The sequence below is a fragment of the Euphorbia lathyris genome, chromosome 8 (assembly GCF_963576675.1).
Source record: "Euphorbia lathyris chromosome 8, ddEupLath1.1, whole genome shotgun sequence".
Lineage (NCBI taxonomy): Eukaryota > Viridiplantae > Streptophyta > Magnoliopsida > Malpighiales > Euphorbiaceae > Euphorbia > Euphorbia lathyris.
In genome coordinates this window covers 66,179,296-66,198,503 of record NC_088917.1, presented here as the reverse complement: position 1 = coordinate 66,198,503, position 19,208 = coordinate 66,179,296, and the positions used below count along the sequence as shown (strand labels likewise).

At 32.5% G+C, this 19,208-nt stretch overlaps 1 protein-coding gene across 1 annotated transcript; it reads left to right on the top strand.

The window, feature by feature from the left end:
• Positions 1–442: 442 nt before the first annotated feature.
• Positions 443–4,268, top strand: LOC136203562 (uncharacterized). The gene is made up of 2 exons (XM_065994750.1): positions 443–890; positions 4,040–4,268. Exon 1 carries the CDS (start codon positions 593–595, stop codon positions 851–853), a length of 261 nt encoding a protein of 86 aa, XP_065850822.1. The 5' UTR covers positions 443–592; the 3' UTR covers positions 854–890; positions 4,040–4,268.
• The last annotated feature ends 14,940 nt before the right edge of the window (positions 4,269–19,208 follow it).

Below are 19,208 nucleotides of genomic sequence, written 5' to 3'. Positions count from 1 at the left end.
CGGTGAGGCGTGATATTCATACGCCATCGCCTGTGGTGCGGCGTGATGTTCATACGCCGTACCAGAGGTGATGGCGTGATGTCCACACGCCTCCATGTCCCGATTCTGATTTCGAATACTAGAAAAATCCGATGCAAAAAACGTCCAAAAAAACATCAAAATCAAACGGGAATACGTATCATAGGTCCCTTTCGTTGATAAATTAGTCCGGATTAGATTAAAGAGAGTTTAAGTTATTTGAGAGGATTTGAAAATTCTACAAATTGTGTAAAGGGTATTTCGGTTTTTTCACAGGACTAGGGGTGGGAATTTGAGACTGGATATAGTAATTCACTTTTTACATGGATGAGGAGCTAAATAAGGATTTGAGCCAATATAAAAGTATTACATTTTAACGGTTCAGATTGAGCGAAGGCCGTCAAATTGAATGCACCAGATCTTCCATCCACATCAGGTCATTAAGAAATCTTCTCTTCACTCTGCCAATCTTCCACCATCGGAATTTTAGATCTCCCAATTCGCGTTTTGGGGTTAGGGTTTTCGCTTTTCAAGCCTATTTCATCAAATTTATCGGCAATCCATACTCAAAGAAATGGCACTAAGGAAATTTTACAGCGAGATTAAGGGGTTGAAGGTGAAGGAATTGCCTAACCATGTGAAGCCGATGCTTTCGATTGATTACTTGAAGAAATCTGTGGAGAGAGGCTTGGAAAACTACCGTGCCAAGTACATCGAGACCGATTCCATTACTCCTCTCTACCATGTCTGCTTTGGAGGCATGATCTTTTCCTATCTTGTTGCTCTTCCCGAGGAACGTCGCCATCTTGAGCATAAGCAGCACGAGGGCCACTGATTCCTTGGTTGATCGATTCATCGATCTCTCAATTCTGGTATTTCTCATGTCTGGGTTGATTTTTTTTCTTCTATAAGGGCAATGATTCTATACTTTGGTTTGATACACAGGTGTTCTTTTATTTGTAATTGATTGGCATGTTATTTTTAGCGTTGTTGATGGACATATTGCAGCTTACTTATTGGATGTATTATGTGTTTGTTGAGCAATTTGATTGATGCTTATTTGTTAAAATACGAAAATCTGTGGGTGCTAATTTGTGTGATCGTAACAAGGTCTAGATTACATTTTCTTTGTTGTTTCTAACATTAAGGTTTTGTATTCTTTCCACTTGGATCTATTTGTGGGATTTGGATATAGGATTACAAAGGATTGAAACTTGCTTAAGCATTTGAGTGATGCGAGTTGTAAAATGTTTTGTTGAGTATACCTATTTAATTAGTCAATGCGCCTTCGTGGATGCCTAAAGCATTGGCTGGAGAACATTTGTTTTTAGCATTTTATCAATAAAACTATGTGGCTCCAAGGATTTGTTAATACAATTTTCCTAATGCCAAAATTTTATCTGTTTTAGGAACATCTTAATATTTTGAAACTCCAAACTGGGAGGTTGACAAGTTGGAGAGGCTGTTATTATTTTATCTTTTAGTTCTTTATTTAACTATGCATAGCTTGTGAGATTTTTAGGCAAGAGCAGAAGTTATGTGTTCGTAAGGAGAAATCGTTATTTAATAATCGAGAAAAGGTAGGTCTGGGACTGGCACCTATTGAGGATAAAGTAAAAGATTTAAGGTAATTGGTCAGACATGTTCAGAGCTGTTCTGTGGATGGTCAAGTGGGTAAATCATTGAAAGTAAAAGTAATACAAGTGGACTGAGACGGACATGGATATCAGTGATTAAACTTGACCTCCAAGTGCTAGATCTGTCAAGATTTTATTTCCAACAGGACCGGATAGAAAAAAAGGATGTATATAGCCAACCTGGAACTAGTTGCAATGAAGAAATGGTTTCTGTTATTGGTTTAATTGATAAATATTTATCTCGCACATAATGTCTTACCTAAAGAAATAATAGATGAAAGAGTAGAAGAATGATACTCAAATTTTCCGACGGACTGGTTTTAGAGTTTCACTGTTACTGATGAAAGAATTCTGAGTGATAGAAACTACTTAACAAAAGACATGAGTAGTGGATGTTGCTAATGTGGTTAGTGTGTGACCATATCATGCAACAATGTGGATTTTCGTGGCATTAACTTGCTGAGATATGCCCATTTATGATTTTTGTGTAGAGAAGAAAGAAGTGCCTAGTAGATATTATAAAGTTTCATCATGAAAGAAATACATGGCTGAGAAGTGGTGCATTGTTTTTTTTTTTTTTTTACTTTTAATCATAGTTGTTAAAGGCACGCCTCGAGCAAGGCTCAAGGTTTTGAGCCTTGAACCTTAAAATTGATGCGCTGTAAAAAAGGCTCTCGCTTTGTGCGCCTCGCTCGTGCCTTGGAGCCTGGTGCACCGGCAGTTTTTTACTTAGGGTTTCTTTTACAGTTTTACAGTTTTTTTTTTTTTTAAATAACTGCTTTATTAATCTCAACCACTAATCTAACTTAAATAAGATTAATCTGAACCCTTTAAATAAGAATATGAAGCGTCACATTCTTAATTAAATATATAAAGAATAGAGAAAGATTAGGAGAAGTCACGTTAAGTATATGGAGAGGACCATATTAATTTGGAGGATGATCTTGATGGTGATGATTATTAGTTTTTGTTGTGTGTTCTTTTTGATTGACAATGAATGGTTATTAACATTTAAGAAGTTAAGTATTAGGTGTCTTTATGAAGTATGAACTTAATTTGGTGTTCTTTGCATTTATGATTTAGTATTATGTTTTTATGTGGTTTTGTTTTGTTTGTGTGGTCATAAGTGTTTTTTTTTTTTGTTTATGCTTAACTAGTAAAAGAGTATATATTTTTATTTTATTTTATGCGCCTCGTGTTTCTAAGGCGCGCCTCGCCTTGAGCCTTGAGCCTAGGCTCCAGGACCCCTTGGTGCCTTAGTGCGCCTTGCGCCTTTAACAACTATGCTTTTAGTCAACTGGTAATACAGTTTGTTATTTGATAAATACTTGCCATGAATATAAAATAAATTCAATGAACAAAAGATAAAAGTATTAATTGTGACCTTTTCTGTGTACTTCTTTGCTTCTGATGTTTCGAATTCTTGAAGCAATTCTTATGTGGTTTCCTTAAACTACACAATTTGTTATTTATTTCTTAAGTTTCTTTTGAATCCTTAATCTCCATTTGAGTTAAGATCTCAAAGGTAGGAGGAGTAGCATATTTGAAAAGATTGAGCTGAAAGATGGGAACACTATTTTTTCTTGGACTGGGGAAATGTAGGACAATGTTAAACTACCTATTTTTATTCGATCTACTTTAATTGTTTTTAACATCTCGTTTGATCCTATTATATGTAAATTGGATTGCATGAACCAAACTTTCAACTTTATGGAGATTGCTTTTCCTGCATTCTACTATTAGGAATTGGATTTGGATGCTTGGATAGTGGCTTAACTAGGATAACGCAGTCTTGCATCGTGTAGGAAGCTAATAAATCTCTGGATGATTCTGTTTTTTCTTTTAAGAAAAATTTGGCTAGTTTATTTTTAATTTAGTTATTATGAAACCTGGAATATGATCTACTCATTTAAGTGTTTTTTCTTTTAAGAAAAATTTGGCTGGTTTATTTTTGATTTAGTTATTCTGAAACCTGGACTATGATCTACTCATTTAAGTGTTTTTTTTACTTGGTACGCATTTTGAAGCCCGTGTTTTTTGAATGAGCACAATTCACTTGAGATCTTGTAGCATCCATAAGATGCAACTGATTTATCCAACTTATCCTTTGCTTCTAAAGTACACAGCTTAATCGATTAATCTGCTGCTTTCCCTTGCTCCACATTTCTCGGTCCTACATTATGAAAATAAGTAAAACAGATCAGTATCAACATAAATATGAGTAATTGCATTATCATAGGAGTGTCCACGAGATGCGACTGCATTGCTTGAAAAATATGCTTTTCTGTGCACCCGAAATTGTTGGAACATGTGTTTGAATGAGTGCATGCTCCAATCCTGTGTACATTTTCAAGAAGTTGAGGTTTTTTGCGTTGTTTTTGCAGGAATTGGTGATTTTTACTGGAATTTGATTTGGGAGTCGTGCATTTGCTTGATCATTTCTGAATGTCTTTCTGGATATTGTAGTAGGCAGGAAAGATACTGTCTTTTTTTCTTTATGCTTGGCAGCATGAATTACTGAAATAAGAAAAAGGAGAACATCTGACTTGATTTTTGAAGATGATTACTTTTCTGTATTTATGTCTAATGTTATACGGGTAAACAACTTCCTCTTGTTCTCTCTTTTTTTCTTCTTTTTAGTTTATATTTTATTAAGAGTTTGATTGGATGGAGAGTTGGAAAGGGTAAATAAAGGAAGAGGAAGGTTCAACCCTTCCAAACCCGCCAAATTGGTGGGCACAAAAATTGGAAGAATTGCAATCTCTATGTTGCACGGAAACGGGAAACGAAACGGATACGGATGTTGGAAACGTTATTTCTAAGAAAAATTAGCTAGGAAACGGAAAAGAATTGGAAACGGACACGAAATGAGGAAACGCTAATGAAGAGTTTCCATGCAACATTTTCCCCGATAAGGGTTTCCATCAATCTTTACTAACCCAACTAAACCTCTCATTTAATCAAGCCTTAACATAATGACCATTTTTTTAGGCTAATTAATTTATTAGTTCTTATATTTTGACAAAACACACTGTTTAGTCCCTGTATTTTCAAAAATACATGATAAAGTCTCTAACATTTTTCTCGATGAACTGTTTAGTCCCTAATGTTTTTCTCGGTGAACTGTTTAGTCCCTGCCGTTAGACTCTCATGAAGATTTTGTTAGTCAATTTGGATTTGCGTTCTTCTTTTCCTTTATTTTCCTTTCGTTTAAACTCTAATGCATCTGAAATCAACTTTGAATGTTTTTCTTCTTGATTTTTTTTTAATCGTTCAAATTTGTAAACATTGGGTCTGTTTTTCTTGTTCTTCATACAAATAGCTTCTTCTTCTAAATTGGATTTCCTCTTCTAAAGTTTGAAGGTAAATAGTAAAGGGTAATTTAGTCATTTTCGAAGCCATAAACGGTAAAAAAATCTAACAAACAGTCGGAATGATTAAACAGTTCACTGAGAAAAAGGTTAAGGACCTTACCATGTGTTTTTGAAACTACAGGGACTAAACAGTATGTTTTGTTAAAATATAAGGACTAATAAATTAATTACCTTTTTTTTTTATCTCGACAAGGTCAAAATGAATGGTGAGAATTGCAAAATGTAGAAGTTTAAGAATTAAAGTTATTTAGTTATATATTTTATATGGAAAACTATTTTTAATTTCGCAACTGACTGTTCTATTTTTTTTTTTTTTTGTAGGACGCAACTAACTGTTTTATAAATTTTCTCACTAAATAACTACCTTTTCTTTCCTTACTAAATAAATTTAAACGATTTCAAAACTATTTAAAATCTTAAAGAGGTTTAGAATATCATTTTTTTTTATTAAATTTACTATATATTATTTGGAGTGATCATTTTGATCATAAGTAAAATGAGTCAAACTCATTGATTTTTGAAGTTTAGAGATCATAATTTACCCAACAATTTTGCTTGTTATCTCGTTGTAATTTTATCCAATTAAGAGTTTAGTGTGTAATTTTATCCAATTAAGAGTTTAGTAATTGATTAATTAATTTGGTCATGTGAGCACTTAGGATTACGTGGGCACTACTATACATTGCTATATATTAAATTACATTGTTATATATTAAATTACAGAGGACAGGAATTTTCAATGAATAAACAGGTCTAATGTTGAAACTGATTACATGAGTGAAATATTTAGGAAAAAACCATTGCGAAACACCGTGGATTATTTCTTTAATATTAGTAAACTATAAGAATTAATTTTTTTAACAAAGGAAAGAGATTTATTGAAAATCCGACCGAAGGGCATTGCATAAAATGGTGGGAGGGACAAGACTTCATTCTCTACAATCAGATTCAGAATTAGAAGCTCGGGTTAGAATAATTTGATAGAACCAAATGAATAATTTGCTACATTCTTTATAAAGTGTAGTAATAAGAAGTCAGAGTCAGACACGAAACTAATATTAGTAAGGCCTGAGGATTTAAACCAGCTTAACGCTTCACGATAGCTAAAAGCTTCGCCAACCAAGGGGTTGAGGGAACCAATAAGCATAGTGTTGTTTGCAAACACCATCTTACATTTTGAATCTCTAACCACAAAGCTATACCCCAAACAGTCAAGCGAGGTAGAAACAATACTATCAAAAATCAATTTGAGATCTTGTCGTAAGAGGAGTCCAAGAAACTAAAGTCGAAACAACACTAAAACTAATATTGGCCCCTGCGCACTGAGCTTGCTGCCATTTGGATCGTAGCATTGCGAAAAATAAATCCTGTTGGTGAAGAAGAAATTTTCCAAATATTATTGTCTCGATTATCCTATCGGGCCTAACAAAGTATAGTTGTTACTTCTAACTCGTTAGCTCCAAACCGAGACAACAACAATCTTTAGAAATCCGCAAATTTGGACGTTACATCACTGCGGTGACCTACGGAAGAGAAATTTTAGGTATATTTGGCGATTTGGTAGCGGATAAGGGCATAAAACAAATCTTATTCATCTGAACGATAAAGAGGGCAACATCTATCAACAACAATTCTCTTAAATCTCAACACACACAACTAGGTAAAAAAACGTAATTCCTTATTGATGTATAACATTACGATGCTTGTGTAGTGATGGACGAAATGTGTATTATGCAAAACTAAGGGCAAGTGCACCCTATCGTTTTAGTAAGTAGAGTATCGTTTCCACGAGGATTGTGTTTTATAGCTATTTATATTTGCGAATTTCTATTATTTAAGTAATCAATTTTGGATTTGATGTTTACTAAACTAAAAACTAAAATAAATACACTCAATTAATTAAAGAAAAGAAAAACAACATTTATTAACTCTTATGATAAAGGTGTTAGAGCAAGACTTTACCTAACCTAATATATAATCCTCTCAACAATCATGTTCGAGTTATTAAGTTTTAATCTAGAGACATTGATTATTTTCTAATGTAATTAACCTAGCTTTGGTCCAGTCAAAATTAATCTTATTTCACATACACTTACCCTAGCTTTGGTCCAGTCGAGAATAAAGGTATAATGAAAGCACTAAATTCTCTGAAATAACCCCAAAGTCGTGAAACTAAACCCTGAAAACCGCACCGCATTGACACAAGTCTAAACTATGTAATTCTATTAATTATCTTAGTGTCGGTCAACCAAAATCATTAATTGTAATTTAGGTCAATATTGGCCAAATATCTAACTAGGAAATTAAGCTCCATATTTTAAATCTCTAATTAATAAATTATGAACTTGAAATCGGATTGCAAGTAAATCATATATTTTGATCAGGATCCACCATAGCTCTAGCTATTGTCACACCCGACCCTAAACGACCTCAATCGGCATCGGGCGTGAAATAGAAAGATCATAATCAACACTTAGGAGTCTCCAATTTATCCCAATATCATAATATCATATTATATTACAATTGAAATACCAAAGTTCTAACCATAATTCTAACAATAAGCAGCCACTTCCAAATCCCGCCTAATCGGTCGTAACATTCTCTATATCCTGTACTTTCTCACCTAAAAACATTAAAACATTTAAAAACGTGAGACAAAAATCTCAGTAAGAAACAATCAGCTATAAAAACCAACTTTACTTAACATAGCTACATATATACCTTTATAAAGGGATTTAATCAAAACCTTATAAAATATACTCAAAACCAAAGTTCATAATATAGTCAAAGTAGTAAACCAAAAACCAAAAACCAAAAATATATAATCTTGTATCGTTTCTTGAGTTCAAAACCTTATAAAATATTATAATCAAACCAAATCGTAATCAATCAAACGTAAAATCTTATATCAAAATCAATCATAACGGAAAACATAATCCAAATGAACTTAAAACATTGAATCCATCATCGAGTTTCTCCCCTTAAGTATCAATACATAACCATATATATAATCGAGACGTCTCTTAACATTGTCTATCCCATATGGTCTTACCCAACACTTCGCTGCCATACCCAATAGGTCTTCAGACTGTGTATACAGGCCATGTCCCTCACTGAACATGGTCTTCAAATATAAAACCACCGATCCGGATAACTCTCGATGGATATAAAATCATAAAATCATAACGTACTCAAATTTCCTTTCACAATCAAATTCCAAACTATTTCATAATCAGAAATCATTTGGCTTCAATTAGCCCTTTTGTATCATAAAAATCATATTTGGATTTCAATCCAAAATAATAACAACAATAACCGCAACAGATTTCTCAATCCAAAAACAATGCATAAGAAATCATCAAATTCATTTTATTCAATATATATATACATTGAAACCAAAAACATATATGTATATATGTAAATCAACCAAATTAAGCCTTAAATCAACATAATCAAGTAAAATCTGAAATTCACATAGAAGCATAGTCAATAGCTTCATTTGAACCATAATTTCACAATAAAAAGCAAAATCGTGAAAAATCCCAATTTTACAAAATTCCTGCATAGTTGATAGTTACTTACCTTAGTCACTAATTGAGGAAAACAGATCCGTTCAATTCTGCTCTAAATTCTGTCTAAGACGTTTCCCTCCAAACACTGCCGAAACTCAAAAACTCTTTGGTTAGGACTTAGATCTATGTATAAGGATGCTATGGTTCCAATTTTAAGTGATTCGGACGGTCGAATCTCTGTAAATCAAAGAAACGGTAGAGAAACGGTTCAGGAACGATGAAAATGATGAAGAGGCAGAGAAAGAAAAGAAAAAGGAAAAAAAGAAACCAAAGATAGGATTATCATCGCATGGTTTTGGAATATATATCCAAATCTGGAAAAAATTCAGTTTGATCCTCCATCTTTATATAATCTTTTAAAAATTATTCTAAACTTTTAATTTATACATAAAACCATCGAATTAACCCAAAACTTTTCCTATAACACCGAATTAACTTCACACACCCACTAATTATAATATATAATAATATCAAAATATAAATTCTAGAAATTTAGACACGGACGTGACAATTCTCCCCACCTTAAAAAATTTCGTCCACGAAATTCATAGTCTCCAATCTAAATTTTCTTCCTCAAATAATCTCCAAGATCACAAAATTATTTCAAATTATCAAGATTCCTATCATCATAAGACCACAAATTCTAATGTTTCCTTTCATTAACTTCATCCTTTATCCATATCCACATCACTGTACCAATTATTTAGGGTAAAATCCAAAAACAACCCATGTGGTTTCATGTTGTTCCAAAAAAACCCATGTGGTTTATTTTTACAAAAAAAAGGATTGTGGTTTACGCCGTTACCCGAAAAACGGAAAAGGGCTTAACACCGTTAAAAATACTGACATGGCAAGGGGTAGAGTTGGAAATTTTTTTTTTAATTATTTTTCTTTTTCTTTTTCTTCTTTTCCTTTTCCTTCTTCTTCTTCTCCTCCTCCTCCTTCTTCTCCTCCTCTTTCTTCTCTTCTTCTTCTTTTTCTTTTTAAATTTCTGAAATTTTATTTTTTTTAATTTTTCTTTTTCTTTTTCTTCTTTTCCTTTTCCTCCTCATTCTTCTTCTTCTTCTCCTCCTCCTCCTCCTCCTTCTTCTCCTCCTCTTTCTTCCCTTCTTCTTCTTCTTCTTCCTTCTTCTCCCCTCCTCCATTCTTCTTCTTCTTCATCCCTCTTCTTCTTCCTTTATTTTTTTCTTTTTTTTTAAGTTTCGGAAATTTCCAGATTTCTTCGGAAATCTAGAAAATTCCAGATTTCTGACGGAAATCTGGAAATTTTCCAGATTTCCGTCGCAAATCTGGAAATTTTCCAGATTTCCGAAGAAATCTGGAATTTTCCCGAAATCTAGAAATTCCAGATTTCGGGAAAATTCCAGATTTCTTCGAGTAAGGGAATTTAAAAAAAAAAGAATAGAAAAAAAGAAGAAGAAGAAGGAGGAAGAAGAAAAAGGAAGAAGAAAGAAGAAGGAGGAGAGAAGGAAGAAGGAGGAGGAGAGAAGGAAGAAGAAGAAGAAGGAATAAGAAGAAGGGAGAAGGGAGAAGGAAGAAGATGAAGGAGGAGAGAGAAGAAGAAGGAGGAGAGGAAGAAGAAGAAAAAGAAAAAGAAAAAAGAAAGAAAAAAGAAAAATTAAAAAAAAATAAAAAAAATCGAATTTCCAACCTTACCCCTGTGCCACGTCAGCATTTTAACACCGTTAAGCCATTTTCCGTTTTTTGGTTAACGGCGCAAACCACAGTCCTTTTTTTTGTAATAACAAACCACAAGGGTTTTTTTGGAACAACATCAAACCACAGAGGTTGTTTTTGGAATTTACCCAATTATTTATACATAACTCTTAGTAACTCTCAATTTCAACCTAGTTAATTTCATCACCATAATTCACAATAAAACTTCAAATATCATATATTCAATTTTTATATGATATGAGAAACTTTATCTTCATATCTTCCTATCATACACTAAATCTCACTTTAATAGATTTAAATCACAATTGATTTCATCAATTGCATATATATCAAATATATTTCACCTATCTCGAAGTTCTATAGACTTCAAACATATCACTTTTGAACCACTAATATGTACGATATTATATTTTTCTTAAACTTCAAATAATGCGAATCAATAAACATCATACACCTATAATCATATTTCATCATAATAATACTTAAATCTATAATTTTTTTTTTCCACCCCAATCATGATTAATATGAACTCCAAGTCATCATCATCAATCACATATAAACCTTATATCGATAACATATTTACTCTATGAATATCACATTGACTTATTTATTTTCATAAAACCTCTATAATCAAATCCTTAGAATAAGAAAAATCAATATAGATCATTCCTATACCCATCATCCTACATCCCATTAATAACTCCAAATAATATCTTTACACCCATAAAAGTCAATAAATCTATAATATCATTCGATTTTCTTATTTGACCTATAAACACTCAATTTGATCCTTATATAAACTTAAACCATAATCACACAAATTTCAACTAAAAATAACTTCTATTAACAATATATGTACTACAAAATTTCAATTATCAACATATATATACTCTTATATCATATTTATCTCTTAATTTCCTACCTTAAACTGTGCTTAAGATCAGCAAAATTTGTCCTCAAAATTCATATCTTAATATATTCTCCCACTTTACTTCTCATTGATCACTGACATCGGTATCTCTCTAAACATCATTTATATAACTCTCAATAATTCTAAACCTCAACCCGATAAAATTCAACAATAGATCTGCACTTCGAATTCGGATATCATTTATTCAAATTAAGATTTCATAACTTATTAAACTCCTATCATAATCTCCAATTAATCAACCTCCAAAACAATTAATTGACATCTCCACATTTTCGCTTTCTTAATCACATATATATTATCTTCAAAACTCATCATATCATTTCAAAGTCTCCTAACCTTACTTCACATGTGAGATACGTATATTTTTCAGCCACTATTAAACTCTCAAATATCAATTCCAAGTCATACTAAGGAGAAAAATCAAACAAAAACCAAATTCTGGTTTAAAGCTAAAATGACCAACATATGCCGTTTTCAGCATAACTTTTTCATACGGAGTCTGATTAAGGCGATTCAAAAACCTCTAGAAACGTAAGATAAAAATAAAGAACTTTCATTTAGGACTCCATGACAGATTCGGCCTATATCTGATCGAAAAATGCATCACAAGATTCAGGTACGAATCTGATTTTCCAGCAGCACCTATATACACAATTCTCTACATCTCTAGCTCAAAGTTATGACTTACTCATAACCCATATCACCAAATATCAAATAATTTGCTAATTTTCATACACCCAATATTTTACTAACCATCAAATCTCATTTCTACTCCTCATTAGCTAGTTACTCAATCCTAAAAAAATTCCAAATTATTTCTTAACTATCACCAAATATCCATATTCCGCAGTTACTATCGATTATTTCTTAGCTATCACCAAATATCGATATTCCTCAATTACTATCAGCCTTAGGTCCGAAGAATTTAATCTAGGCTCTGATACCAAACTGTCACACCCGACCCTAAACGACCTCAATCGGCATCGGGCGTGAAATAGAAAGATCATAATCAACACTTATGAGTCTCCAATTTATCCCAATATCATAATATCATATTATATTACAATTGAAATACCAAAGTTCTAACCATAATTCTAACAATAAGCAGCCACTTCCAAATCCCGCCTAATCGGTCGTAACATTCTCTATATCCTGTACTTTCTCACCTAAAAACATTAAAACATTTAAAAACGTGAGACAAAAATCTCAGTAAGAAACAATCAGCTATAAAAACCAACTTTACTTAACATAGCTACATATATACCTTTATAAAGGGATTTAATCAAAACCTTATAAAATATACTCAAAACCAAAGTTCATAATATAGTCAAAGTAGTAAACCAAAAACCAAAAATATATAATCTTGTATCATTTCTTGAGTTCAAAACCTTATAAAATATTATAATCAAACCAAATCGTAATCAATCAAACGTAAAATCTTATATCAAAATCAATCATAACGGAAAACATAATCCAAATGAACTTAAAACATTGAATCCATCATCGAGTTTCTCCCCTTAAGTATCAATACATAACCATATATATAATCGAGACGTCTCTTAACATTGCCTATCCCATATGGTCTTACCCAACACTTCGCTGCCATACCCAATAGGTCTTCAGACTGTGTACACAGGCCATGTCCCTCACTGAACATGATCTTCAAATATAAAACCACCGATCCGGATAACTCTCGATGGATATAAAATCATAAAATCATAACGTACTCAAATTTCCTTTCACAATCAAATTCCAAACTATTTCATAATCAGAAATCATTTGGCTTCAATTAGCCATTTTGTATCATAAAAATCATATTTGGATTTCAATCCAAAATAATAACAACAATAACCGCAACAGATTTCTCAATCCAAAAACAATGCATAAGAAATCATCAAATTCATTTTATTCAATATATATATACATTGAAACCAAAAACATATATGTATATATGTAAATCAACCAAATTAAGCATTAAATCAACATAATCAAGTAAAATCTGAAATTCACATAGAAGCATAGTCAATAGCTTCATTTGAACCATAATTTCACAATAAAAAGCAAAATCGTGAAAAATCTCAATTTTACAAAATTCCTGCATATCCTTAAAATATCAATTTCTGAAACTTCTTTGATTATATATATATCTATATACATAAAACTCAAAATATAGTTGATTTTTTTTGGTAGGAAAAAGAAAACAAAAGCAAACAAAACAAAAACTAACCCGGGATTAATCTGGAAAACAAAATATAGTTGATAGTTACTTACCTTAGTCACTAATTGAGGAAAACAGACCCGTTCAATTCTGCTCTAAATTCTGTCTAAGACGTTTCCCTCCAAACACTGCCGAAACTCAAAAACTCTTTGGTTAGGACTTAGATCTATATATAAGGATGCTATGGTTCCAATTTCGAGTGATTCGGACGGTCGAATCTCTGTAAATCAAAGAAACGGTGGAGAAACGGTTCAGGAACGATGAAAATGATGAAGAGGCAGAGAAAGAAAAGAAAAAGGAAAAAAAAAACCAAAGATATGATGATCATCCACATGGTTTTGGAATATATATCCAAATCTGGAAAAAATCCAGTTTGATCCTCTATCTTTATATAATCTTTTAAAAATTATTCTAAACTTTTAATTTATACATAAAACCATCGAATTAACCCAAAACTTTTCCTATAACACCGAATTAACTTCACACACCCACTAATTATAATATATAATAATATCAAAATATAAATTCTAGAAATTTAGACACGGACGTGACAGCTATGGAGGAGTTAGTTTATGGTAGATGGAAGGAAAACAAGAAAGTTAGTAAAAAAAGCAAACTAGAGAACATAATTAATTTGTTAAACTAAAGAGAAGAAAAGATGAATAGAGAATAAACTTTGAAATAGAAACTAGAATCAATTACAAAGGTAGAAATGGAATGAACAAAAAGAAAACTACAAAAAGTTTAAAAGAGAGCTAAAAAGAGTGTGGTGAGGTCTGTTGAGATGTGTTCCAGCTCTCAGTTGAGGTCTGTTCCACGTCTCCTTTTATGCTCCCTAATGTAGGTATTTATAGTTGCACATGTCTTCATGCATTCCTTGTAACTTTCAACTTTAATTCCATTAAAGAGAAGATTAATGGAGGATTGAATTCTTTATTCTAACTTCTTAACTTTAATTTAATTAAAGAGAACATTAATGGAGATTTGAATTCTTCTTTGCAACTTCTCAACTTTAATGCAATTAAAGAGAGCATTAAAGGAGCATTAAGTAGTATAACTCCTCATTGAGCATTCAAAGACTCTTCAAATAGTCATAACATTCATTGGATGGTTATTGAGAAATTTATGATGATAAAGACTTATTTAAAGAGTCATGAATTCTTCATTCTTGAACTGCTACGAGGTCGCCGACTAGAGAGAGTTCTGACTGGGCAACTTTATTTACTTGAGTAATGATTCCATAATTATATTTTTACCCCAAATAATGAAAGGAACACATGGTTGTTCCTAGTTAGAGTTGGTTATATCAGAGGTTTATTGAGGGATTGGATGAGTAGTATATATATACATATATAGGTGTGATGTTGATAGGGAAATATAGTTTTGGCTTTCGAGTGTCTTAGTTCTTGGTTAGGAGAAGGGGGAGAAAGCCCTAGGTTGTGCTTTGGTACCAACTTGTGTCTTCCTTTACTTTCTAATTCATGAATACAAGCCTATTATTACATATTTCCTACATTTTGTCTGTTTTTTTTGTCTATTTGTGTGTTTGGGTATGCTAATTTTATGATTCTCATCATGCACATGTCAGGATGAATGTGCCTTTTGTTTATTTTTGGGTGTTGCTTTTTGAGTGCTAACGGGACAATTGCTCATGCGCATTATGTGTATCTTATGTTAATTATGGATAAGACAATAACGTTTGTCTTCATATCATAGGGCTCCTCTTTTTGAAGTCCAAACTGATAACTGAGAGTGCTAATGCTCTGTCGGTTGGGACTCAATTCGCACTGATTGTGCTGCACCTCAGGTGAATTAAGCTTGAATATCTTGATTATTCCTTTCAAACTTTAAAGTTTAAAGAATTCAAACTTTTGATTATTCCTTTCAAATAGAGATTGGTAAATAGGGGTTCATCGCACAAACTATTTTCTCCCCAAGTTTTGAGAACCATGATAGAATAATCTAAACAACATTCTGAGAAGTGGGGCACAAGTACATCAAATCAAGATTATACTTTAAGCATAAATATTATCAAACAGCAAATAATCAAAAGTTTGAATTCTTTAAACTTTAAAGTTTGAAAGGAATAATCAAGATATTCAAGCTTAATTCACCTGAGGTGCAACACAATCAGCGAGAATTGAGTCCCAACCGACAGAGCAGTAACACTCCCATTTATCAGTTTGGACTTCAAAAAGAGGAGCCCTATGATATGAAGACAACGATTATTGTCTTGTCCATAATTAAGATAAGATACAGATAATGCACAAGAGAAATTGTCTCGTTAGCACTCAAAAAGCAATACCTAAAGATAAACAAAAGCCACATTCATCCTGATATGCGCATCATGAGAATCACAGTAAAAGCATACCCAAACACACAAATAGACACGAACACAGACAAAAGGTAAGAAATATGGAATAATAGGCTTGTATTCATGAATTAGAAAGTAAAGGAAAACACAAGTTGGTATCGAAGCACAGCTTACGGTTTTCTCCCCCTTCTCCTAGCCAAGAACTAAGAGACCCGAAAGCCAAATATATTTCCCTATCAACACCACACCTATATATATATATACTACTTATCCGATACCTCAATAAACCTGCGATATAACCAACTCAACCATATGTCCCTTTTATTCCTTCTAGCCCTTATGTCCTATATAGCAAGATCTATCAATGCATATGTGGAAATAAGGAGAAAAGGCAATACTTGTAGTATTATTAATATAGCATTTGAAAATACTTTTTGCTTTACTTTTATATATGTAGGGTTAGAATCATCATGGCCGGATGAGATTGTTCATGTTGAGCAGGAAAATTTTGCAAGCTTATAGATGCACATACATCAATCGAAGATTTAAATTGTCTGCTAGCACTCAAAGGTGTCTAAAACCCCCAAATTTCAAGGATGTTCAAAAAGATTTGAAATTTTTCAAGTCACTCATACATATCTTATCTAATAGCATATCAATTATGTACAGGGTAATACAAACAAACAAACAACAACAAAGCCTTAGTCCCGAAATGATTCGGGGTCGGCTAACATGAACCATCATATATAACCGTGAAATCAAGTCATGTCAGCGACACAAATTCGCTCCCTCCACTCCTTCCTATCCACTACCATATTTTCCTCAATTCCCAGTAAACTCATATCACTCTCGATCACCCTCCTCCAAGTTTGCTTAGGTCTTCCCCTACCCCTCACCACTACATCCCTTTGCCACTCTTCGGTTCTCCTAACCGGCGCATCAAGCGCTCTACGTCTCACATGGCCAAACCACCTTAGTCGGTTTTCTCTCATTTTATTCTCAATAGATGTGACCCCTACTTTTGTCCTAATTATTTCATTACTCACCCGATCCTTTCTCGTATGACCACACATCCATCTCAACATACGCATCTCCGCCACTAGTTTTTACCTAACATACTGTTTAGTCCCTTATTTTGAAAAACACATTTTAATGTCCATATCGTTTGCCAATATTAACCTTGTGGTCATTTTATCTAATATTTTAGATTTTTAACCGAACATATCTTAGCTTTTAGGACAACCACAGTACAATACAAGTTGACCATGTTACTCTGTTATTTTATATATATATCTGTTTATGCTAAAATATAGCGATGACAAGTCTAAAAAAACTAGACAAAAGGACTAAATGATTAATATTGGCAAAAGATATAGACCTTATAATGTATTTTTTTAAAATAGAGGACTAAACAGTGTGTTAGGTAAAAAGTATGAGACTAATAAATTATTTACTAAAAAAAATATATCATGATGTGATTTTAATTCCCATATACAATTGCTATCACTTAAAAATGCCACTCTTTTTAAGACATAGATGCTAAGACAATTAGAAAATAAAAAATATTACTTTTACATTAATTTTTTTTTCAGAACTTAGAAAATCAAAACCCTAAAATTCTCAAATATCTAATTTCCAAAAATATCTAATCTGACTCACTCCTAATAGTTATCAATATGATCTAAATATGTCATATGTCTCGAATACTCAAATGTACTACCATCAACATCTAACCAATAGCGGAGCCAATGCCTAAACATTAGGGGCAAGACCGTGTACAAAAAAATTTAAATGTTGCTTGAAGATATTTATAAACAATATAAAATGAAATTGTATTATAAAACGAGAGTAAAAAATATTTTTTACCTATAGTAAGAAAATTAATGTCTAACAAGTGGCAATTTAATGTAGCTTAACTCTGACTTTTAACCTCCGAGTTGTTATTGCTTTTAAGGTATCATTAATGTTCATTAATGATGGTGACCCCGCCGTATAACAACTATTTGTCTTTATCATAGCGGATCGTCTTACGGGAAGGACCCCGTATCTTTCTATCGTGGTGGATCGTCTTATGTAACGGACCTTGGATCTAGGATGGTCAAAGGCGTGTCACCGTATGCGTATCTCTCATCTAGCTGTACGCCATATATACTAAGCTGGCAGATCTTTTTATGTCTTTTCTCCCTTTTGATCATCTTTTCAGGGAATATTCCCAGCGAGGTCTTCATGATATCATTACGGATGTTATCATATTGAAATATACAAAACTATACTCGAGAGCTTTCAAACCAAATGTTATAGTATTAATTCATTTGGGCTCATAATAAGTGGGCTCACTACGACTTAATATATTTGATTTACCTTGACCCAAATAGGAGAGCTTTTGGGAGGGTTTGGTTGCTGGCCGAAGGCATCCTTCGGCTATCTCAATATGACCGAAGGTATAAAGTCAAACGGTATATCTAGGTACACGTGGACCAGTCAGATTGATAGACTCCAAGTAGACGTTCCTAACTTCCATAAATACAGTGGCACACAAAGATATGGTCCGCTGACCTATAATAAACTGCCATGTTTATGGAAGTTACTTTTTGTTATCTATAAATAGCCAAGCCACTACAGAGTTGAGATAACTGATTTTAACTACTTGAAATACTCTCTAAGTCTTTGATATTTTCTCATTCTATCAACTGACTTATCATCGGAAAGGGTTCGTCGGACTTCAACCCCCTTTTGTATTTCAGGTGATCGGAGTCTTGATTAAGAAAGCAGGTTACTGAAATCACGGTAACACCAAATTTCACTAGTTCATTTATAAATTGAGCCGAACATCGAACCGTTCATGAATGAAACAAAATGAATGAAAGGAATTCAAGTAGTTATAATTAATTTGGATGATGATATTTGAAGGCACGTGAGGGTAATGTAATTAGCTAACCTTGTTTGTTTTGAAGTGTAATAAAAGAGTATAGTAAATGAGGGTCGGTGATAAGAATTTTGACTAATTTTCCTTACACTCCAAATTGAAAGAAAATCATGGTTAGGATATTTTTCTTTCAAAATTATCCATTGTCTCATATTTTATTTATATAAAATGAAAGGATACGAAAGTAATTTTATATATAATCTACACTATATATAATTACAGAAGCAGAGAGAAATGAGAAGAAGTGTTTTAGAGGTCTTTTTGATGAGTTGTCAACGTAGTAAAAAATCAGATTAAAAATATTTAATTAATTAAAAATAACAAATTTATATTTATAATATATTAAATAATTACTAGTCTATTAAAAGAAAACAAGAGTTACGGGAAGATGAAAAAACACAAAGCAAAGGAAATCCAAAAGTCACAAATAAACTTCTATATAAAGCATGATAGATGGTATTCCACCATTATATTCATTGGTCACGATAAATAGTATTATATTTCTGAAGGTAAATATTCGATTTTTTTCATATGTTGTAGT

Excerpts from the sequence above, each read along its gene's own strand:
- LOC136203562 (XM_065994750.1), top strand. The coding sequence starts at position 593 with ATGGCACTAAGGAAATTTTACAGCGAGATTAAGGGGTTGAAGGTGAAG.